Source organism: Anguilla rostrata, chromosome 1 (assembly GCF_018555375.3).
Source record: "Anguilla rostrata isolate EN2019 chromosome 1, ASM1855537v3, whole genome shotgun sequence".
NCBI lineage: Eukaryota > Metazoa > Chordata > Actinopteri > Anguilliformes > Anguillidae > Anguilla > Anguilla rostrata.
Genome location: NC_057933.1, coordinates 84,774,491 through 84,799,548, shown reverse-complemented (window position 1 = coordinate 84,799,548; position 25,058 = coordinate 84,774,491). Strand labels below are relative to the sequence as shown.

The window sequence follows — 25,058 nt, the reverse complement described above, 5'->3', positions numbered from 1 at the left end:
AGCATCCTCCCACTTTCCACGGTTTTCCACATCCAACATAAAGCTGATAATCTGGAAGAACTTCTGCAGAGAGAGAGAGAGAGAGGGAGAGAGAGAGAGAGCTTTATGTCTGCTACGCTAACTGTGTGAGACTTACTGGGAAGGGACCACAGGCATGAGGTAGTCTACAGGTGTGCGTGTGCGTGTGTGTGTGTGTGTGTGTGTGCGTGTGTGTGCGAGTGTGTGCGAGTGTGTGTGTGCGTGTGAGTGTGTGAGTGTGTGTGTGCGTGTGAGTGTGTGTGTGAGTGTGTGTGTGTGCATGTGAGTGTGCGTGTGTGTGAGTGTGCGTGTGCGTGTGCGTGTGTATGTGAGTGTGTGCGTGTGTGTGTGCGTGTGAGTGTGAGTGTGAGAGTGTGTGTGCGTGTGTGTGTGCGTGTGAGAGTGAGAGTGTGTGTGAGTGTGTGTGTGTGTGTGTGTGTGCGTGTGTGTGTGTGTGCGTGTGTGTGTGAGTGTGTGTGAGAGTGTGTGTGTGAGTGTGAGAGTGAGAGTGTGTGTGAGTGTGAGAGTGTGTGTGTGTGTGTGTGTGCGTGTGTGTGAGAGTGTGTGTGAGAGAGTGTGTGTGAGAGTGTGTGTGTGTGGTGTGAGTGTGCGTGTGTGTGAGTGTGCGTGTGCGTGTGCGTGTGTGAGTTGAGTGTGGTGTGTGTGTGCGTGTGAGTGTGAGTGTGAGATGTGTGTGTGCGTGTGTGTGTGCGTGTGAGAGTGAGGGTGTGTGTGGTGTGTGGTGTGTTGCGTGTGTGTGTGTGCGTGTGTGGTGTGTGTGGTGTGGTGTGTGAGTGTGGTGGTGAGAGTGTGTGGTGTGAGTGTGGTGTGGGTGGTGTGGTGTGTGTGAGTGTGAGGTGTGTGGTGTGTGTGTGTGTGTGCGTGTGTGTGTGAGGTGTGTGTGTGGAGGTGTGTGGTGGTGTGTGTGTGTGTGCGTGTGGTGAGTGTGTGTGGTGGTGGTCGTTGTCGTGGTGTGTGGTTGTGTGAGTGTGTGTGAGAGTGAGTGTGTGTGAGTGTGTGTGCAGGCATGCCTGGCTGACCTGCACATCGTCGGGAGCTGGGATGTAGGTTGCTCGTTTGAAGGTGTCGGTCACATTTCGGAGAATCTCCACTGAGAATAAGAGGTCCCCGCTGTGATAGCGGCGGCGGGACATCAGCTGGTGAAGACTCCTCACGATCTGGGACATGCCCTCCCCTGCCAGGGTCCTCTGACCCTTCGAAAGATGCTCTCGCAGCTGCTGGGACGGGAAGAGCGCAGCATGAAGAACATTGCATTAACGTTGCACTACGGTTACATTAATGTTACACTACGGTTACATTAACGTTGCACTACGATTATATTAAGGTTACGCTACGGTTACATTAACGTTACGCTACGGTTACATTAACGTTACACTAAGGTTACATTAACGTTACACTACAGTTACATTAACATTACACTAAGCTTACATTAATGTTACACTACGGTTACATTAATGTTACACTACGGTTGCATTAACGTTACACTACGGTTACATTAACATTACGCTAACGTCACCCTAATGTTACACTACGGTTACATTAACGATTACGCTAATGTCATGCTAATGTTACATTAAGTGACACAGGACAGCAGAGAGGAATGCTTACTGATAGATGTAAATATCGGAACTCCAGTGAGACGCATCGGGCGAAGGTCGGAGGACCCCAGTAAGCAACTCCCTTAGAGTCCAGCAAGCACCGACGACTAGCAGAGCCTGGGGACAGACACAGACATGCTGGGGTGCCTCACTGGTACAGTGTTGGGGTGTTATAGTGTTACAGTGCTAGGGTACCTCAGTGTTAAAGTGTTGGGGTGTTATAGTGTTACAGTGCTAGGGTGCCTCAGTGGTAAAGTGTTGGGGAGTTATAGTGTTACAGTGCTAGGGTGCCTCAGTGGTAAAGTGTTGGGGTGTTATAGTGTTACAGTGCTAGGGTGCCTCAGTGTTAAAGTGTTGGGGTGTTATAGTGTTACAGTGCTAGGGTGCCTCAGTGGTAAAGTGTTGGGGAGTTATAGTGTTACAGTGCTAGGGTGCCTCAATGGTAAAGTGTTGGGGAGTTATAGTGTTACAGTGCTAGGGTGCCTCAGTGTTAAAGTGTTGGGGTGTTATAGTGTTACAGTGCTAGGGTGCCTCAGTGGTAAAGTGTTGGGGTTATGTGTTACAGTGCTAGGTGCCTCAGTGGTAAAGTGTTGGGGTGTTATAGTGTCACAGTGCTAGGGTGCCTCAGTGATAAAGTGTTGGGGTGTTATAGTGTTACAGTGCTAGGGTGCCTCAGTGTTAAAGTGTTGGGGTGTTATAGTGTTACAGTGCTAGGGTGCCTCATGGTAAAGTGTTGGGGTGTTATAGTGTTACAGTGCTAGGGTGCCTCAATGGTAAAGTGTTGGGGAGTTATAGTGTTACAGTGCTAGGGTGCCTCAGTGTTAAAGTGTTGGGGTGTTATAGTGTTACAGTGCTAGGGTGCCTCAGTGGTAAAGTGTTGGGGTGTTATAGTGTTACAGTGCTAGGGTGCCTCAGTGGTAAAGTGTTGGGGTGTTATAGTGTTACAGTGCTAGGGTGCCTCAGTGTTAAAGTGTTGGGGTGTTATAGTGTTACAGTGCTAGGGTGCCTCACTGGTAAAGTGTTGGGGTGTTATAGTGTTACAGTGCTAGGGTGCCTCACTGGTAAAGTGTTGGGGTGTTATAGTGTTACAGTGCTAGGGTGCCTCACTGGTAAAGTGTTGGGGTGTTATAGTGTTACAGTGCTAGGGTGCCTCACTGGTAAAGTGTTGGGGTGTTATAGTGTTACAGTGCTAGGGTGCCTCACTGGTAAAGTGTTGGGGTGTTATAGTGTTACAGTGCTAGGGTGCCTCACTGGTAAAGTGTTGGGGTGTTATAGTGTTACCTCAGTGTTAAAGTGTTCGGGAGACTCAGTGTTATAGTGTTGAGGTGGTGTCAGCGTCAGTGTTAATATGGGGATCAGAGTACCTCAGAGTTAAAGTGTTGGGGTGTTATAGTGTTGGGGTGTTGCTGTTAGAGTGTTGGGGTGATATAGTGTTGGGGTGTCGCTGTTAAAGTGTTGGGGTATGGGTGTTATTGGGGTGTTGCTGTTAGAGTGTTGGGGTGATATAGTGTTGGGGTGTTGCTGTTAGATTGTTGGTTGATATAGTGTTGGGGTGTTGCTGTTAGAGTGTTGGGGTGATATAGTGTTGGGGTGTTGCTGTTAGAGTGTTGGGGTGATATAGTGTTGGGGTGTTGCTGTTAGAGTGTTGGGGTATGGGTCTTATTGGGGTGTTGCTGTTGAAGCGGGGTACGCACCAGTAGCGTTTGAGGGACACTTGCTGTACACAGTGTCTCCAGCTGCAGCACTCTTCCAGCTCACAGCTTCTCTGTGCTCATCCTTACACATCTGGTGAGGAGCTGCAGACACACACACACACACACATGTATACACACACACACGCACACATACACACACACACACACACACACGCAAACATAGACACACACAGCACACACACACACATAAACACACACACACACGCACACACACACACGCGCAAACATAGACACACACAGCACACACACGCACACACACGCGTACCCCATGGAGTTGAAAGCACAGGAATTCTGTATCCTACTTCTACCAGAAATTGCCCCAAAAATATTTCACATTTAATTCCATCTCAGGACCCCGGGATCAGGGGATTCATTTCTGGTCTCCTGAAAATTCACATGAGGAAAACTGGGATTTTTATATTCCTGGAAATGGAAGAAATCTTAATATGCAATTTTATATATGCAAAATAGTTAAAAAATAAACAGATACAATATGTTTTAAAATGCTCATATGGACTATTCACTTTCCTGCACATACATTGGGGGATAAAATAGAACGCTTCTGTGATCTCATGGAAAAATAGAAACACGTCCACCTCATCAGCGTGGAAAGAGTTTCACAGAATAAATGACATAATCAGTCATTCATAGGTACCACAGTTAGCATGCAGCTCAAAGATATACTATTTTTATACTGGACACACAGGGATGAAATTGGAATCGATCGTCTAACTATGACTAAGAAAAAAATCTAATTTCCCAAAAATTTGATCTGCTCGTTAATTTTAGTCTATGTAAATTTTTGTAGGCACTAGTAATTTTTAACTAGGCTGCAGTGGGCTATTAGAATATGTGATGAAGACATTTCTCTTAACAGACAGGTTAATGATAAAGTGCTGTTTAATAACTAGATTTTGTACATATAGAAGCTGACCCTTAATTTAACCCCTCATTTTACAGGCTACATGTGATTAAAGTTATGTTTCTGGAATAGGCTACACATGCCTATTTATTATCTGGCTCATTACGGTTTTATTAGTAAGATAAGCTTAATGCTGAGCAGACTGTTTCACAATACTTGTATATGGTTTGTTGAGGAATATTTGCCTTCTGATAGGCCTAATGTTTTTGTGGAAATAAAAATAGAGTCAGAGAATGAGTCTGATCTCTAACTTTGCAGAGATGCTTGTTATGCATGCAAGATGCATTATGCAAGATTCTGGTTCGTACAGGAACTCAGGATTCCAGGCTGGGCTCATGAAATTCCCGGGACCTGATAATTGGGGAATGTCCTGGAGGCCCTTCCTTTCCAACCCCCCCCCCCTCACCTGTGCACCCTCACCTCTCTAACTCACCTGGACACTTCCTGTCGTTGCACGCCCTGACTTCCTCCCCACTGCCCTCACAGGGGTACCCCTGAAGCCCCACCCCCTGGCACATCCGCAGCCGCCGCTGCCACCCCGAATCACACGTCTTCGAGCAACTGCCCCACTGGTTCCAACTGCCCCAGTTACCCCCACCTACAGAGGGCAGCAGAGAGAGGGGAGCGAGAGAGGGAGAGAGAGGGGAGCGAGAGAGAGAGAGAGAGAGAGAGAGAGAGAGAGAGAGAGAGGGGGGGAGAGGGAGAGAGGGGAGCGAGAGAGAGAGAGAGAGAGAGAGAGAGAGAGAGAAGGATGTCAGCTTTTCATTCAAACGCACGGTACGGCGTGGCTGCTTGATGTACACTATTATTACACAACCTGTTATTACACTGACAGGAGAAATACACAGATCCACAATGACAGCATGTTCTGTGATACACACGGAGGGAGGGGCAGAGCAGGGCTGGGTGTGGTAGGGCGTGGCAGGGAGGCTTTGTACAGGCAATGCACCCTGTAACATATCTTTAGATTCTACCAGAAATGCTAGAGCAATGCAGGGAGGCAGGGCGGGGCTGGGTTGGGCAGGGTGTGGCGGGGTGGGGCAGGGTGTGGGGCAGGGTGTGGAGACCGGGGCTGGGGGCATCGGGGCGGGGCAGGATGTGGGGCTGGGGCGGGGCAGGGCAGGACAGGGGCATTGGGGCGGGGCAGGAGACATCGGGGCGGGCGCTGACTTACCCCCACAGTCCTGGCTGCTGCACTGACGGGTCTCAGCGTGTGCCCCCCTACACTCTGTCCAGCCGTGAACCGAAACCCTACACCTCCTCTGCCTGTGCTGCACCCCTCCCCCACAGCTGACTGAACACCGCGACCATGACGACCAGTCCCACCACTGACCCTCCACTGAGGGGGGGGGGGGGGGGGGGGGGCGGGGGACGGGGGGAGACAGAGAGAGGCAGGTAAAGGACAGAGAGAGAGAGAGGGGGAGAAAGAGGGAGAGAGAGAGAGACACGTAAAGGAAAGAGAGAGAGAGAGAGAGGAGATGGGGAGGGAGAGAGAGAGACGGAGAGGCAGGTAAAGGAGAGAGAGAGAGAGACAGAGATAGAGGGGCACATAAAGGAGAGAGGGAGAGAGAGAGAGAATGATAAGAGAGAAAGAATCACACACACTCATTATTGTAATGTATGGTTCCCAGGAAGCCCAGCCATGAGGCTGAGAGTGACGGCTTTAGCAAATTTACCTGCTGGAATACAGGTTAGATTTACCTGCTGGAATACAGGTTAGATTTACCTGCTGGAATACAGGTTAGATTTACCTTCTGGAATACAGGTTAGATTTACCTGCTGGAATACAGGTTAGATTTACCTGCTGGAATACAGGTTAGATTTACCTGCTGGAATACAGGTTAGATTTACCTTCTGGAATACAGGTTAGATTTACCTGCTGGAATACAGGTTAGATTTACCTGCTGGAACACAGGTTAGATTTACCTGCTGGAACACAGGTTAGATTTACCTTCTGGAATACAGGTTAGATTTACCTTCTGGAATACAGGTTAGATTTAACTGCAAGGTTTACCTGTACTGTACCTTAGATGTACCTGTACTGACCCATGGCAATGTTATTGGAGGAGGGGTAAATAGGGGCAGTACTAACCTGGGCACACAGCGACGTAATTGGAGGAGAAGGATTTGGGGGCGGTACTGACTTGGGCACACAGCGATGTGATTGGAGGAGAGGGAGGATGGGGCGGGACTGACCTGGGCACACAGAAATGTGATTGGAAGAGAGAGAGGTGAGGGCGGGACTGACCTGGGCACATGGTGATGTTATGGGAGGAGAGGGCAGGACTGACCTGGGTACATGGCAATGTGATTGGAGGAGAGGGAGGTGAGGGCGGGACTGACCTGGGCACACAGCGATGTGATTGGAAGAGGGAGAGTTGGGGGCAGGACTGACCTGGGCACACAGCGATGTGATTGGAAGAGGGAGAGTTGGGGGCGGGACTGACCTGGGCACACGGCGATGTGACTGGAAGAGGGAGAGGTGGGGGTGGGACTGACCTGGGCACACGGCGATGTGACTGGAAGAGGGAGAGTTGGGGGCGGGACTGACCTGGGCACACGGCGATGTGACTGGAAGAGGGAGAGGTGGGGGCGGGACTGACCTGGGCACACGGCGATGTTGCAGAGTTTGGACTGCAGCTCTGGGCCTCCGCAGGTCTTCCCCCCGTGCTGAGGGGCCACGCAGCTCCGGGTCCGGGTTCGAGAGCCACGCCCACACGTGACTGAACACAGGCTCCACGGAGACCACTCCTCCCACAGCCCATGCACTGCAACGACATCACAGCACGGGCAGCCAATGAGGGGAGGGCGTGACATCAGAGCACAGGCAGCCAATAAGGGCAGGGCATAACATCACAGCACCGGCAGCCAATGAGGAGGCGTGAGATCACAGCACCAGCAGCCAATGAGGGGAGAGTGTGACATCACAGCACCAGCAGCCAATGAGGGGAGAGTCGGAACACAGCCAGCACCATGAGGGGAGAATTGACATCACAGCAAGCAGCCAATGAGGGAAGAAATGAGCATGAAGCACACTGCCTGAGATAAATTGAGTCGAATCTCATGCCTGCATTATGGAATGAGATCTCAGTGTTCTCTCATTCAGTTAGAAACCTGAGAGTCTCAGTGTGTCTCCTCCATTCAGATAAAAACCTGAGAGTCTCAGTGTGTCTCCTCCATTCAGATAAAAACCTGAGAGTCTCAGTGTGTCTCCTCCATTCAGATAAAAACCTGAGAGTCTCAGTGTGTCTCCTCCATTCAGATAAAAACCTGAGTCTCAGTGTGTCTCCTCCATTCAGATAAAAACCTGAGAGTCTCAGTGTGTCTCCTCCATTCAGATAAAAACCTGAGAGTCTCAGTGTGTCTCCTCCACTCAGATAAAAACCTGAGAGTCTCAGTGTGTCTCCTCCACTCAGATAAAAACCTGAGAGTCTCAGTGTGTCTCCTCCACTCAGATAAAAACCTGAGAGTCTCAGTGTGTCTCCTCCACTCAGATAAAAACCTGAGAGTCTCAGTGTGTCTCCTCCACTCAGATAAAAACCTGAGAGTCTCAGTGTGTCTCCTCCACTCAGATAAAAACCTGAGAGTCTCAGTGTGTCTCCTCCACTCAGATAAAAACCTGAGAGTCTCAGTGTGTCTCCTCCACTCAGATAAAAACCTGAGAGTCTCAGTGTGTCTCCTCCACTCAGATAAAAACCTGAGAGTCTCAGTGTGTCTCCTCCACTCAGATAAAAACCTGAGAGTCTCAGTGTGTCTCCTCCACTCAGATAAAAACCTGAGAGTCTCAGTGTGTCTCCTCCACTCAGATAAAACCTGAGAGTCTCAGTGTGTCTCCTCCACTCAGATAAAAACCTGAGAGTCTCAGTGTGTCTCCTCCATCATCAGATAAAAACCTGAGAGTCTCAGTGTGTCTCCTCCACTCAGATAAAACCTGAGAGTCTCAGTGTGTCTCCTCCACTCAGATAAAAACCTGAGAGTCTCAGTGTGTCTCCTCCACTCAGATAAAAACCTGAGAGTCTCAGTGTGTCTCCTCCACTCAGATAAAAACCTGAGAGTCTCAGTGTGTCTCCTCCATTCAGATAAAAACACAGAGCCAGCCATGCAGACCCAATTAGCCCAGCCCCCCAAGGCTGCCCCAGAACCGACAGCATCCTGATCCATACTTATGAGCCCCCGGCTGATCCCCCCCCCCCACTCAGCACTATGGCAACCCGAGAGAGGGGAGGGGCTTGTGTTCACAAGAATAAAAAATACAATGATTCTACAGGCACACAGCCTGCCCAGTGCTGTTCTCTTTTTAATGCATCCTCCCATTTTCACCCAATAATACTGAGTGAAAGATAGAGAGAGAGAGAGAGCGCGAGAGAGAGGCAAAGGAGTGAGAGAGCGAGGGAACTACTCCAGCCTAAGTTAAAAGTCCAATGTGGGCCTAAAAAAGAACCAGAGGAGCTGTTTAAAACATGAGCAAACCCAATTCAGTTACATGTCTGTGTCTTGCTCTCTGGCAGACTAATTGAGTAAATAAACAGAAATAAAAACAGGCTCTTTATACCACTGATGACTCATACAGAAGCATTTGAGCTGTCTGCTGTGGCCATGAACCCATCAACACCTACATCTCCCAAAGCAAAAGCTCTGTATTACCCACTCACTCTACAGCACTGTGCTGTAAACACACTGTACCCACTCACTCTACAGCACTGTGCTGTAAACACACTCTACAGCACTGTGCTGTAAACACACTGTACCACCACTCTACAGCACTGTGCTGTAAACACACTCTACAGCACTGTGCTGTAAACACACTGTACCCATCCACTCTACAGCACTGTGCTGTAAACACACTCTACAGCACTGTGCTGTAAACACACTGTACCCACACACTCTACAGCACTGTGCTGAAAACACACTCTACAGCACTGTGCTGTAAACACACTGTACCCATCCACTCTACAGCACTGTGCTGTAAACACACTCTACAGCACTGTGCTGTAAACACACTGTACCCACTCACTCTACAGCACTGTGCTGTAAACACACACTCTATCAAGCACTGTGCTGTAAACACACTTACAGCACTGTGCTGTAAACACAGTGAACCCACTCACTCTACAGCACTGTGCTGTAAACACACTCTACAGCACTGTTCTGTAAACACACTCTACAGCACTGTGCTGTAAACACACTGTACCCACTCACTCTACAGCACTGTGCTGTAAACACACTCTACAGCACTGTGCTGTAAACACACTGTACCCACTCACTCTACAGCACTGTGCTGTAAACACACTCTACAGCACTGTGCTGTAAACACACTGTACAGCACTGTGCTGTAAACACAGTGAACGCACTCACTCTACAGCACTGTGCTGCAAACACACTGTACCCATCCACTCTACAGCACTGTGCTGTGAACACACTGTAGGCGCAGTGATTCACCAGTGCTGTACCTGTATGTACTCCAGTCTCCCATCTGGACAGGTGACGGTGTTGTGGTGACGGTGTTGTACAGGTGTGAGACTGACCTGGGCAGGTGACGGTGTTGTACAGGTGTGAGACTCACTGGGGCAGGTGATGGTGTTGTGGTGATGCTGTTGTACAGGTGTGAGACTCACCTGGGCAGGTGATGGTGTTGTACAGGTGTGAGACTCACCTGGAAAGGTGACGGTGTTGTACAGGTGTGAGACTCACCTGGACAGGTGACGGTGTTGTGGTGATGGTGTTGTACAGGTGTGAGACTCACCTGGACAGGTGACGGTGTTGTGGTGATGGTGTTGTACAGGTGTGAGACTCATCTGGGCAGGTAACGGTGTTGTACAGGTCTGAGACTCACCTGGGCAGGTGACGGTGTTGTACAGGTGTGAGACTCACCTGGGCAGGTGACGGTGTTGTACAGGTGTGAGACTCACCTGGGCAGGTGACGGTGTTGTACAGGTGTGAGACTCACCTGGGCAGGTGATGGTGTTGAACAGGTGTGAGACTCACCTGGGCAGGTGATGGTGTTGTACAGGTGTGAGACCCACCTGGGCAGGTGATGGTGTTGTACAGGTGTGAGACTCACCTGGGCAGGTGACGGTGTTGTACAGGTGTGAGACTCACCTGGGCAGGGGATGGTGTTGTACAGGTGTGAGACTCACCTGCGCAGGTGATGGTGTTGTACAGGTGTGAGACTCACCTGGGCAGGTGAGGTGTTGTACAGGTGTGAGACTCACCTGGGCAGGTGACGGTGTTGTACAGGTGTGAGACTCACCTGGGCAGGTGATAGTGTTGTACAGGTGTGAGACTCACCTGGGCAGGTGATGGTGTTGTACAGGTGTGAGACTCACCTGGGCAGGTGACGGTGTTGTACAGGTGTGAGACTCACCTGGGCAGGTGATGGTGTTGTACAGGTGTGAGACTCACCTGGGCAGGTGACGGTGTTGTTACAGACGCGGGACTCCCTCAGCGGGCCACTGCAGAGGGTTCCGTAGGGGGAGGCGACACAGGAGCGCGTGCGGACCTGCAAGCCCTGCCCACAGGTCAGAGAACACATGCTCCACTGCGACCACTCCTCCGCTGCTGGGTCACCTGGGGGATAAGGGCAGGACCGGGCCAGGACCGGGGCAGGACCGGGACAGGACCGAGCCAGAACATCAGATACCAGCAGGGGGAGAGAGAGGGACAGAGGGAAAAAACGAACAGTGTGAAAAGGGTGGAGAGCAGAATAAAGAAAGACAGGAGCAGGAGAAAAAGAGAGAGAAGGTGTAACATAAGGGATGGAGAAGCGGAGCATTAGCATGCAGAGGAGACTTTACTTGGTAATAAAGTGTGTGAAACTGATGACACAGATCTGACAGCAGCCAGAGTCACAGAATGACTCTGCCCTGGGACCTCAGGCAGAGAGACACCTCAGCTGTGAGATGCATTCAACTAAAAACATTTCTCCCACTCTCTTCCTCCCTCTGTGTTCCCATTCCCCCCCCACCCCTCCATCTGCACATCTCTCTCTCTCTGCTTTACCCCTCCCCCACGCTCTGCAATAACACAACACCTGAGCAATCTGCCAGCACTCCTCTCGCTCTACTGCTGCCCCCTGGTGGACAGTGAGGTGCATGACCATTGTCCACCAGCCTCTCTTCCTGGGGAAGGCAGTGGTCTCTCTATGTGGAGCCGACATCCTTGTTTATTCCCAGACAATTACTTTAAAACATTGATAAATAAGGATAATTACGGCAGGCGGGTCCTTTGTTGTTGGCGCTAAAGCATTTTAACGCTCTGTATTCATCGCCAGGCCGGTGGACATGATGTAAAAATGTTTTATTCTTCTCTGCGCACGGGACCGCTGCGTACCACAGCACAGGAAATAAATCTCACAGGCCGGCACGCGAGTGTAACACAGCGCTGCTGCATAATGCCACAGGGATCTGCTGCAGCCTCCATAACGCACACTGTGATCTGAGTGTGGGGTACAGAGAGGATCCAGAACCTCACACTGTAATCTGAGTGTGGGGAACAGAGAGGATCCAAAACACTGATTGAGTGGGTAAGACAGGGTGCAAACGACCACGGTATTGATGTGGGGTACAGACAGGTGCGACTCACACTGTAATCTGAGTGTGGGTACAGAGGACCAGAACTCACATGTAATCTATGTGGGTACTGAGAAATCCAGACCTCACCTGTGTATCGACTGTGGGTACAGAGAGGATCCAGAACCTCACATGTGACGATGGGTACAGACAGGGTGCAGAACTCACACTGACGGATGTGGTACAAGAGGATCCAAACCTCACACTGTGATCTGAGTGTGGGGTACAGAGAGGATCCAGAACCTCACACTGTAACTGAGTGTGGGGTACAGAGAGGATCCAGAACCTCACACTGTGATCTGAGTGTGGGGTACAGAGAGGATCCAGAACCTCACACTGTAATCTGAGTGTGGGGTACAGACAGGGTGCAGAACCACACACTGTAATCTGAGTGTGGGGGTACAGAGAGGATCCAGAACCTCACACTGTAATCTGAGTGTGGGGTGCAGAGAGGATCCAGAACCTCACACTGTAATCTGAACGTGGGGTACAGAGAGGATCCAGAACCTCACACTGTAATCTGAGTGTGGGGTACAGAGAGGATCCAGAACCTCACACTGTAATCTGAGTGTGGGGTACAGAGAGGATCCAGAACCTCACACTGTAATCTGAGTGTGGGGTACAGAGAGGATCCAGAACCTCACACTGTAATCTGAGTGTGGGGTACAGAGAGGATCCAGAACCTCACACTGTAATCTGAGTGTGGGGTACAGAGAGGATCCACAATGCACACTGGGAGTGTGGGGTACAGAGAGGATCCAGAACCTCACACTGTAATCTGAGTGTGGGGTACAGAGAGGATCCAGAACCTCACACTGTAATCTGAGTGTGGGGTGCAGAGAGGATCCAGAACCTCACACTGTAATCTGAGTGTGGGGTACAGAGAGGATCCAGAACCTCACACTGTAATCTGAGTGTGGGGTACAGAGAGGATCCAGAACCTCACACTGTAATCTGAGTGTGGGGTGCAGAGAGGATCCAGAACCTCACACTGTAATCTGAGTGTGGGGTGCAGAGAGGATCCAGAACCTCACACTGTAATCTGAGTGTGGGGTACTGAGAGGATCCAGAACGCACGGGATCAGAATCTCACCTGTCTGGGCCTGGTAAAGTCCCGGCAGGTCGACAGATCGAGGTCGCTGCGTCTTCACTCTCAGATCGTCCTCTTCAGAGTCTGTCAGGGTGCAGAAAGAGAAGCTTTAGCACCTGCCCTGCACCGCACACACCTGCACCACACACACCTGTAGAACACACACCTGCACCGCACACACCTGCAGAACACACACCTGCACAGCACACACCTGCTGAACACATACCTGCACCGCACACACCTGTACTGCACACACCTGCAGAACACACACCTGCACTGCACACACCTGCACTGCACACACCTGCAGAACACACACCTGCACCGCACACACCTGTACTGCACACACCTACAGAACACACACCTGCACCGCACACACCTGCAGAACACACACCTGCACCGCACACACCTGCAGAACACACACCTGCACCGCACACACCTGCAGAACACACACCTGCACCGCACACACCTGTACTGCACACACCTGCACCGCACACACCTGTACTGCACACACCTGTAGAACACACACCTGCACACACCTGTAGAACACACATCTGCACCGCACACACCTGTAGAACACACACCTGCACCGCACACACCTGCAGAACACACACTGCACGCACACACCTGCTACACACACCTGCACGCACACCTGAACGCACACACCTGCACCGAACACACACCTGCACTGCACACACCTGCCAGACACACACCTGCAGAACACACACCTCCCGCACACACCGAACACACACCTGCACCGAACACAACTGCACAAGCTTTCTGTCTCGGCAGAACACGCAGATGAGAGCGTGTTCATCTATACCAGCCATGAGACCACAGCAACTGAACTGCAGAACGCAGCTCCAACAGCAGAGCCTGAACACACCTCCACCAGCAGAGTCTGAACACACCTCCACCAGCAGAGCCTGAACACACCTCCACCAGCAGAGCCTGAACACAACTCTACCTGCAGAACCTGAACACAGGTCCACTAGCAGGGTCTGAACACAGCTCCAATAGCAAGCCTGAACACAGCTCCACCAGCAGAGTCTGAACACAGCTCCACCAGCAGAGCCTGAACACAGCTAAACCTGCAGAACCTGAACACAACTCTACCTGCAGATCCTGAACACAGCTAAACCTGCAGAACCTGAACACAACTCTACCTGCAGAACCTGAACACAGCTCCACCAGAAAGCCTGAACACAGCTCCAAAAGCAGAACCTGAACACAGCTCCAAAAGCAGAGTCTGAACACAGCTCTACCTGCAGACCCTGAACACAGCTCTACCTGCAGAGTCTGAACACAGCTCTACCTGCAGACCCTGAACACAGCTCTACCTGCAGAACCTGAACACAGCTCCAAAAGCAGAGTCTGAACACAGCTATACCTGCAGACCCTGAACACAGCTCTACCTGCAGAACCTGAACACAGCTCCACTAGCAGAGCCTGAACACAGCTCCACTAGCAGAGCCTGAACACAGCTCTACCTTTACAGCAGCTCCCCTTTCCTCATCTTGCATTGTCCTGCCACTAACAGAATGAAACATCACTACTTTTGAGCACAAATCTTATCTCCTCCTTTTTCCTTCATTCACAGTATCAGATAATCTCTGAGCCCTGCTCGTGTCATATCACCGCTGTGCCGAAGGCACTCAGTTCTTCTTCTCATTTTCTCCAGCTGACGCTCAAACGTAGGCGCTTATCACCACGGGCCTGGCTGACACTGCAGGTCTGTCTCAACCTGCAGGCCTGGCTGACACTGCGGGCCTGGCTGACACTGCGGGCCTGGCTGACACTGCAGGTCTGTCTCACACTGCAGGCCTGGCTGACACTGCAGGCCTGTCTGACACCACGGGCCTGTCTCACACTGCAGGCCTGGCTGACACTGCGGGCCTGTCTACACTGCGGGCCTGTCTGACACTGCGGGCCTGCTCACACTGCGGGCCTGGCCTCACACTGCGGGCCTGGCTGACACTGCAGGTCTGTCTCAACCTGCAGGCCTGGCTGACACTGCAGGTCTGTCTCACACTGCGGGCCTGGCTGACACTGCGGGCCTGTCTCACACTGCGGGCCTGGCTGACATTGCGGGCCTGGCTGACACTGCGGGCCTGTCTCACACTGCGGGCCTGGCTGACACTGCGGGCCTGGCTGACACTGCAGGTCTGTCTCACACTGCGGGCCTGTCTGACACTGCGGGCCTGGCTGACACTGCGGGCCTGTCTGACACTGCAGGCCTGGCTGACACTGCGGGCCTGTCTCACACTGCGGGTCTGCCTGACACTGCAGGTCTGTCTGACACTGCAGGCCTGGCTGACACTGCAGGCCCGGATGTCCCCCCTGCACCTGAGGCTCTCTCTGGGGCAGACAGAACCCCTGTTTCCCCTGGGAAAGGGGTCCCCACAGACCAGTGCTTCAGTCAGGGGAGTAACTGCTCGTTTAAAGGACAGGGGCTGTGAGGTGACAGAGCTGCAGTTCCCTCCTTCTCCACAATGCCCTGCTGGCGCTGTGGAGCCCTGGCTGTGAGACAGCGAGTGGGCGGTCCTTGGTGCACTGAGAAACAAAACTAACAACAACAACATTCTTTCATTTCTCTTAAAACGCCACCCTAAAGATCTCATTCCGCACAAAACTCAGAGGGAGGAAGAGAGGGGTGCAACTTCCTCTCCACAAACACTGGGTCTGGGGCAGCAAAGAAAGAAACTGCCTTTTGAAATTCCTTTTTTTCAATCCCCCAAAATCCAAAAGATTCATGATGTCAAAACTCTGTCTTCAGCTACTTATTTACTATCAGACTTGCTAACCAAGTTCTCAAATATATTCATATCCAAGACCTTTCAGTGAGCTTCACTATTAGTTTTAAGAATGTCTCTCTTTCAGGGTGTCTAAGTTAGGTACCAGTTTAATATGTCTCTCTTTTAGGGTTTCTAAATTAGGTACCAGTTTAATATGTCTCTCTTTCAGGGTGTCTAAGTTAGGTACCAGTTTAATATGCAGTTTCACTGACACCAGACTAGGCCCCAGGAGAGGCACTTCCCTTGTGGCAGAATTTTGTCAGAATCGGTGTAGCAGAAGCTCAGGATGTGTAAGATTCTCTGAAAGTGTCTGCGGAAGGAGCAGTTAGGAGCTGAGAGTCCAGGAGAACAGTAAAGAAACGCTGTTCAGGAGAGCAGTTAGGGAGGAGAACAGTAAAGACACACTGTTCAGAAGAGCAGTTAGGGAGGAGAAGAGTAAAGACACGCTGTTCAGGAGAGCAGTTAGGGAGGAGAAGAGTAAAGACACGCTGTTCAGGAGAGCAGTTAGGGAGGAGAAGAGTAAAGACACGCTGTTCAGGAGAGCAGTTAGGGAGGAGAAGAGTAAAGACACGCTGTTCAGGAGAGCAGTTAGGGAGGAGAACAGTAAGGACATGCTGTTCAGAAGAGCAGTTAGGGAGGAGAAGAGTAAAGACACACTGTTCAGGAGAGCAGTTAGGGAGGAGAAGAGTAAAGACACGCTGTTCAGGAGAGCAGTTAGGGAGGAGAAGAGTAAAGACATGCTGTTCAGGAGAGCAGTTAGGGAGGAGAAGAGTAAAGACACACTGTTCAGGAGAGCAGTTAGGGAGGAGAAGAGTAAGAACCGCTGTTCAGGAGGCAGTTAGGAGAGAAGAGTAAAGCCGCTGTTCAGGAGACATCTAATGGAGAACGTGACATCTGTTCAGAAGAGCGATTCGGAGAGAAGAGAGAAAGTACACCACTGTTCAGAGAAGCAGTTAGGGAGGAAAGAGTAAGACATGCCTGTTCAGAAGCAGTTAGGAAGGAGAAGAGAAAAGACCACTTCGGAGCAGTTAGAGAAAAGTAAAGACACGCTGTTCAGGAGAGCAGTTAGGGAGGAGAAGAGTAGAGACACTCTGCCTGTCTGGTCGGAGGTCCTCACAGACCCTCCTGAACGCCCGAATCTGCTCGCGCTCGTAAATCTCTCCTCACACTGCGGCACGTCTGACCTCCACTCAATGTTCCGAGCGGGATTTCGCTGATGAGATTAGATCTGCAGCAAAGTTACACACGTCCCAGCTGTGCAGAGACAGAGCTGTGAGCTTTGCCAAAGCAAATTCCTCACACCTCCTGTCTCTAACAATGCGTGAGGAAGGAGCAAACGAACGAATGGATTAATCAATTCAGGGAGAGCATGCCCGTAAATCAAAACAAGCTGGTTTAGAGAGCCCAGCCAGGCCTAACCTACATTACAGAGAGCAGTTAGAACCGGATCAGTCTGGATCGGTCTGCATTACAGAGAGCAGTTAGAACCGGATCAGCCTGGGTCAGTCTACATTACAGAGAGCAGTTAGAACCGGATCAGTGAAATGCAACCCACATTATCTTTCCTGCTGAAGAGTTCTGAGTCATAAACCATAAAACGCATCCCTGTCCTTTCGTCACTGTAGACCTGTTCTTTTCATTTCCTTCTCTTCTGTCACCTTTTATTTCATGCTGATTTGTTCCCCTCTTTATCGCCCACACTGATAGCCGATTGGGTGCCGGCCCAGGAGCAGCTCTTTTGATGATTGGCTGTAGGTTCAGAAGCAGCTCTCTTGCTGATTGGCTGCTCTCTCTCTCCTTCTCGCTCTCTGTTGCACACACACACACAGACACACAAACACACAGTGGCACAACTTTCTCTCTCTCTCTCTCTCACACACACACACACACACTCACACTCTCTCTCACACACACTCTCTCTCTCTCTCTCTTCTTTACAGTTGGACCAGCACTGGTTTTATTGACATCATTATTCAGGAGATCCCAATCACCATAACATCTAACAACCTCCTCAAAATGCGTATTAAATTAAAATAAGTTAGCAACCTTTGGAGTAAATAAATAAATCTAATTTAAGAGGGATTTTAAGAGAGAAGAATCAACTTGATAAAATGTATTAAAAAGACAAAAGTAAGTTTGAATCTTGTAAAGTATGTGCCAATGTTACCAGGGTAGCCAAAAAGCACGATACCAAAAGCCCGTGTTTTGAAATGTTCAAATAGAGCAGGGAATGACAGAGCAGGGAATGACAGAGCAGGGAATGACAGAGCAGGGAATGACAGAGAAGGGAATGACAGAGCAGGGAATGACAGAGCAGGGAATGACAGAGAAGGGAATGACAGAGCAGGGAATGACAGAGAAGATGTTACATGTAGAAGCTCTGGGGGTTTTTGAGACCAGGCTTGATAAGGCGCTAGATACTATCTAGCTTGTGGGTAAAAGCTGAGCACAAGGCACACTTTAATGGCAGGAAAATGGTGAGCATTATTGGGCTGAATGTCCAATGTTCTCGTCGTTGTCATATTACAGCAGAACAAGGGTTTTACCTTCAGATAATACAGGTATTACTGACATAAAGCGTATCACCAGGGAAGGGGCTCACACATATGATATGGATGTAATATAATTACATCCGACATTCAGAATTTTTCAGATAACGAAGTAAAAAAGAGATTGTGAAGAAGAGGGAAAGATGATGAAAACACCTAAGGAGGCCCTGTTAGTCATCAGGGTCTTAACAACGAAAACCCAGGAGCGCCAACAGAACACAGGGAACCTGTTTATCATATTTATAAACCCTCAACCAAGCATTCAATGCGCAGGGAAAGGGTCGACCCAGAACACAGACCGGTTAGTTCAGCGTGCGTCCCGCATACGACTCTGAAACGCATCCTTTCTGAGCCAAAAGCCAAGATTATGTTTATTAGAGGGGAAGTTTGAGCAGGTGTTCACAGCAAGCGGCTCAGGCGATGAGCGTGTTTTTACACATCAGACACTCAGGAGCACTCGCTGCTCGCAGTTTCACACGGACTACACGGGGCACCACGCTGCGATCAGGAGTCAGATGCCCGGAAAATACCCTCCCATTTGCCTCAGATTTCACCAGTTGCCATGGATACATTTGTAGGATACATAAAACTACTTTGCACCAGACAAAAAAAATGGCAATTTCTCAACCCAAGAACTCACATTCAGTCAGTTCTGCTCTTGGGACTACAGGAAAAGCAAAAACACGTTTTACAGGCAGTGCCTGAGTATGAGAGACTATAATTAATGACTCAGACAATTTACTTCAGAGCTAAACTGCAGCAGAGGGGCGGGGCTTTGCAGCGAAGGGGCGGGGATCCAGAGCTGAGGGGTGTGGCTACACTACAAAAGGGCACATCAGTTTACTCCCTGGCATCAGTCAGGTAGTCCCACGCTAAGATACCCCAAACACACCCAAACCCTCGGATACACCAAACGGTGGAAGTATCTGAGTGGTGAAGGAGCGTGTGCAGTCTTACCCGCTGCTACTGGAGCGGGATTCATTTAACGTTATCCCGGTTATCTCACTCAAAAAGAACGTTTTAACCTTTCCTCTGTGCTACCAGTTCTACATTGGAAAATGCAAATGACCATTTAATGTAGTGTGGCTCTATACAGGGCGCTAACTACCTTGGTAGACATGGACGTGCCTGCGGCGTGTGTAGCCTCCATAGATGCAATTGTGTAGGGTGCTACGGCACTATTGTATAGGCCAGTGACCACGGGGTGCAGATAGCCTGAGTTCTGTGTTTATGTTAGGACCCTGAAACTGCTTGGTGTGCAGTGGCAACAGTCAAAAAGGAATGCCAGGTCACTACTACTGAATGCAGTGTATTGTACAGCATGTTCAATAATGGCAATATACGATGGTGCATAAGTGTGTGTGCAGTGATATGGCTATACGAAAATGACATGCAGGAGGTTGTACTGACGAGTTTCCCCGAACCACTGCACTTTTCCCCTTACATATCAAAAGAAATAACCCAAGTCATCAAATAAAGACACAATCCTAACAAAACAGTACATGAATGATCCTGTTTGCACTGCCTCTGTAAGCCTATCAGACAAGGTTAAACCGTATAGCTCAGACACTATCTTGTTCCCCATGACACCAGCTTTCCAAAAATACCTAACATGACTGCACTCCGTTATGGAGAACCTAAGGTTTACATAGTGCTAATTCAGTACGATGTTTTGCAACTGAGCACAGTCTCTTCACCACACCCTTCTGACTCCACTGTCAGCACAGTAAACAGTCTGTTTTCCTTTGGGGGTCTGATAAGGAGCACACTTCTGTAAACCTCACTACACCACCCATTTCCCACACACTCCCAACACACACCTGAGAGCCCAACGATGTGAACCTCGGTGCAGAGTGACGCGAGGGTGGCAGCGGTCAGGACCAGACCGCATGGTTCGTTACTCCTCAGAATGTGGAGGAGGGGAAAGAGGGCTCCAGCGCTCCACCCATCTCCAACACCTCCACTGTCTCTGCTAAACCTCCACCTTCATTTCCAATTCACCCAGGGCTTCAAAACGCATTAGCGCTACCTCGCTAACACACGGCCGTCCACCGGCACACATCAGCAGTCCCATAATGCTTTGGGGAAGAGAGGGCTCTCTTCATCGTCGATCCTGTGCTACGTCCTCCGTGTGAAAGCCCACAGACTGACAGGAGCCTGCCTGACTCCAGCTCTCTATTAAACAGCCATGAACATGATGATGAGGGTGATAACGAGGATGATGATGACAAATCTCTTTTACACTGAGTTTTTTAATCTGTCTGGAATAAGTGTATGTATAGAAGAGTGGGCTGGCCCTCCTTGGCATTACGTAGGCTGTGTCACTGGTATATTTTCATTTACAAGGCCATATTGAAATTGCTTCCATCTTACCTTTGCCTGTACATTGTCCAGCAGACTAATGGAAAATACCGACTTCGCTCACAAAACAGTGTTTTATTGTCTGTGCCAAAGGTTCATACTGAGGCTGGCAAAAAAGCATTCCAGTTCCTTCTGCGTGGAATGAGCTCCAGAAAGAACTTAATTTACAGGAGCTTTTATCATTAAATGATTTTAAAAAAAGGCTTAAGGTTATGAAGGAAAGTGAAACTTGTAATTGTTTTGACCCTTAGTTGCACTACAGATTACTCATGTTAACCAGATTGTGAAACTTTGAACATTGCTGTTTGTCTGCTATTATAGTATGTTAAATGTTCAAATTTTGTTGTGTCTGTAATCAACTGCTGCTTTCTTGGCCAGGTCTCTCTTGAAAAAGAGATTTCTAATCTCAATGAGACTAACCTGGTTAAATAAAGGTTAAATAAAAAAATAAAAAATTAAAATGTATATAAACATAAATTGGGTCATTTTTTAAGCACTGCAAACAACACCCAAACATAATGAGTAATGTACCATGTTAGTACAGTGCAGTTGGTGCTGATGTAGGACAGTGTTGTTGGTGCTGATTTAGGACAGTGTTGTTGGTGCTGATTAAGGACAGTGTTGTTGGTGCTGGTGTAGGACAGTGTTGTTGGTGCTGATTTAGGACAGTGTTGTTGGTGCTGATTAAGGACAGTGTTGTTGGTGCTGATTTAGGACAGTGTTGTTGGTGCTGATGTAGGACAGTGTTGTTGGTGCTGATGTAGGACAGTGTTGTTGGTGCTGATTTAGGACAGTGTTGTTGGTGCTGGTGTAGGACAGTGTTGTTGGTGCTGATGTAGGACAGTGTTGTTGGTGCTGATGTAGGACAGTGTTGTTGGTGCTGATTTAGGACAGTGTTGTTGGTGCTGATTTAGGACAGTGTTGTTGGTGCTGATGTAGGACAGTGTTGTTGGTGCTGATTTAGGACAGTGTTGTTGGTGCTGATGTAGGACAGTGTTGTTGGTGCTGATGTAGGACAGTGTTGTTGGTGCTGATGTAGGACAGTGTTGTTGGTGCTGATTTAGGACAGTGTTGTTGGTGCTGATTAAGGACAGTGTTGTTGGTGCTGATTAAGGACAGTGTTGTTGGTGCTGCTGTAGGACAGTGTTGTTGGTGCTGGTGTAGGACAGTGGTTGGCCTGACTGGACAGTGTTGTTGGTGCTGATTAAGGACATGTTGTTGGTGCTGGTGTAGGAGAGTGTTGTTGGGGATGTAGGACAGTGTGTGGTGCTGATTAAGAGGACAGTGTTGTTGGGGCTGAGAAGGAAGTGATGTGGGCTCTGTAGGACAGTGTTGTTGGTGCTGGTGTAGGACAGTGTTGTGTTAGAACAGTTATGTGTCCATGGTGGAAAAGCATGGCTACATGGCCTGAAACACTGCTGTACATGCAGAGAACTCTGAATCAGCTTTAGCTGGCCAGAGGGAGAGAGTATTGGGAGTTCTTGGGGAGAGAGTCAGAGAGAAGCTGGTCAGAGGAGAGAGAGAAACGCTGGGCTCCAGAGGAGACAGAGAGAAACGCTGGGCTCCAGAGGAGAGAGAGAGAGAAACGCTAGGCTCCAGAGGAGAGAGAGAAACGCTGGGCTCCAGAGGAGACAGAGAGAAACGCTGGGCTCCAGCGGAGAGAGAGAAACGCTGGGCTCCAGAGGGAGAGAGGAGAGAGAAACGCTGGGCTCCAAGAGAGTGAGAGAGGAGAGAAACGCTGGGCTCCAGAGAGAGAGAGAGAGAGAAACGCTGGGCTCCAGGAGGAGAGAGAGAGAAACGCTGGGCTCCAGAGGGAGAGAGAGGAAGAACGCTGGGCTCCAGAGGAGAGAGAGAGAGAACGCTGGGCTCCAGAGGAGAGAAGAGAGAAACGCTGGGCTCCAGAGGAGAGAGAGAGAGAGAAACGCTGGGCTCCAGAGGAGAGAGAGAAACACTGGGCTCCAGAGGAGAGAGAGAGAAACGCTGGGCTCCAGAGGAGAGAGAGAGAACGCTGAGCTCCAGAGGAGAGAGAGAGAAACGCTGGGCTCCAGGAGAGAGAGAAACCTGGGCTCCAGAGGAGAGGAGAAACGCTGGGCTCCAGAGGAGAGAGAGAAACGCTGGGCTCCAGAGGAGAGAGAGAAACGCTGGGCTCCAGAGGCGAGAGAGAAACGCTGGGCTCCAGAGGAGAGAGAGAAACGCTGGCTCCAGAGGAGACAGAGAGAAACGCTGGGCTCCAGCGGAGAGAGAGAAACGCTGGGCTCCAGAGGAGAGAGAGAGAAACGCTGGGCTCCAGAGGAGAGAGAGAGAGAAACGCTGGGCTCCAGAGGAGAGAGAGAAACGCTGGGCTCCAGAGGAGAGAGAGAGAAACGCTGGGCTCCAGAGGAGAGAGAGAGAAACGCTGGGCTCCAGAGGAGAGAGAGAGAGAAACGCTGGGCTCCAGAGGAGAGAGAGAGAAACGCTGGGCTCCACAGAAGACACAGGTAAAGTAAAAATGTCCCTCTAAACCAGAAAAACAGTGATTGTGCTGTTTTGAGATTTCTGTTGGGGGCCGTAGAATGCAGCCGAAAAGCGGTTGAAATAAAGCATCTCCTTCATCACTCTGGCCGTTTCTTATGTTCCCATGGTGAGACTCAACTCCACAGTATTTTCAGCCAAGACAACGGGAGGAATTATTATGTTTGAGGTTTCATCAGTTGAGCACTACAACATTTGAAACAGGGGAAACCAAGCCAAATTCTTAATTAACAGTCACAGTAATTGTACGTTTCCACACTAATCTGAAACTTATTGACTGATGTTGAATGTGCAGTTTAATTGTGTGTTGAGTGAAACTGAGCGGTTTTTATTCTGGAAGAAACAGCGGGCGAAGTGAAGTTTCCATGGAGACGGATTTGGTTCCATGTGCCCTGGGGGCTCCGCTGTGCCCTCCTGCCAGCACCCGAGAGGGGTTCAGGGTGTCCTAAAATCACACATCTGTGCCTGGGATGGGGCACTGGATTAACAGGATGAGGTACTGGAATAACAGGATGAGGTACTGGAATAATGGGATGGGGTACTGGAATAACAAGATGGGGTACTGGAATAATGGGATGAGGTACTGGAATAACAGGATGAGGTACTGGAATAACGAGATGGGGTACTGGAATAACGAGATGGGGTACTGGAATAACGGGATGAGGTACTGGAATAACGGGATGAGGTACTGGAATAACGGGATGAGGTACTGAAATAACAGGATGAGGTACTGGAATAACAGGATGAGGTACTGGAATAACGGGATGGGGTACTGGAATAACGGGATGGGGTACTGGAATAACAGGATGAGGTACTGGAATAACGGGATGATGTACCGGAATAACGGGATGAGGTACTGGAATAACGGGATGGGGTACTGGAATAACAGGATGAGGTACTGGAATAACGGGATGGGGCACTGGAATAACGGGATGGGGCACTGGAATAACAGGATGAGGTACTGGAATAACGGGATGGGGTACTGGAATAACAGGATGAGCTACTGGAATAACGAGATGGGGTACTGGAATAACGGGATGAGGTACTGGAATAACGGGATGAGGTACTGGAATAACAGGATGAGGTACTGGAATAATGGGATGAGGTACTGGAATAACAGGATGAGGTACTGGAATAACAGGATGAGGTACTGGAATAATGGGATGGGGTACTGGAATAACAGGATGAGGTACTGGAATAACAGGATGAGGTACTGGAATAACGGGATGAGGTACTGGAATAACGGGATGGGGCACTGGAATAACGGGATGGGGTACCGGAATAACGGGATGGGGTACCGGAAATAATGGGATGGTTCACATCTAAACTCAAATCACATCTCAATCTCAACTCCAGAAAAACTTTTGTCACAACAGGATTTTGTTACTACAGGATTAGACTACTGTAATACTCTTTTGTCTGGATGTGCAAATTCATCCCTTAAAGGTCTCCAATTGATGCAAAATGCTGCTGCTCCTATTCTTACCAGAACAAGGAGATTTGACCACATTAGTCCGGTATTAGCTTCACTCCACTGGCTTATTATCCATCCAAATTCTGTATGGATAATAAGACCCATCTCCCTCCTTTTAAGGCTTTATATGCGCTATCCATCTTGTACCTGAATAATCTCTCCTTTCTTCCCATAATCCCTCATGAATGCCAGCTTCTTATTTCTCTCGTAGCTAAAAGTATCGCTGGTGGTAGAGCCTGGTCATATCCTGTTCCTGCTCTATGGAATGATTTTCCTGCTCACGTTCAGATTGCTGACATTCTATGTTTAAATTTATGCTAAAGACTGTTTTTTAATCAGTTCTATAAGTGAAGGACAGGGTTGAGTGCCTGAAATAAGACAAAGAGTCTTTGGGTAGACTGAGCTGTCAGTGCGGTCACTGGATCATGCATGGAGTCTC

At 49.6% G+C, this 25,058-nt stretch overlaps 1 protein-coding gene across 8 annotated transcripts in view; it reads right to left on the bottom strand.

The window, feature by feature from the left end:
* Nucleotides 1-25,058, bottom strand: part of LOC135238424 (adhesion G protein-coupled receptor B2-like) — a 93,919-nt gene that overhangs the window by 34,503 nt on the left and 34,358 nt on the right. For 6 of the 8 annotated variants that reach the window (XM_064306301.1, XM_064306309.1, XM_064306329.1 and 3 more), the window contains exons 3-10: nt 12,936-13,016; nt 10,677-10,841; nt 6,878-7,042; nt 4,708-4,872; nt 3,332-3,433; nt 1,648-1,754; nt 1,059-1,256; nt 1-63 (exon numbers count right to left, since the gene is read on the bottom strand). The exon at nt 1-63 is cut by the window's left edge and continues 6 nt beyond it. In XM_064306301.1, the coding sequence (XP_064162371.1) occupies nt 1-63; nt 1,059-1,256; nt 1,648-1,754; nt 3,332-3,433; nt 4,708-4,872; nt 6,878-7,042; nt 10,677-10,841; nt 12,936-13,016 (1,046 nt within the window). The remainder of the gene's footprint in view (nt 64-1,058; nt 1,257-1,647; nt 1,755-3,331; nt 3,434-4,707; nt 4,873-6,877; nt 7,043-10,676; nt 10,842-12,935; nt 13,017-25,058) is intronic. The other 2 variants (XM_064306337.1, XM_064306363.1) reach the window with 2 other exon arrangements.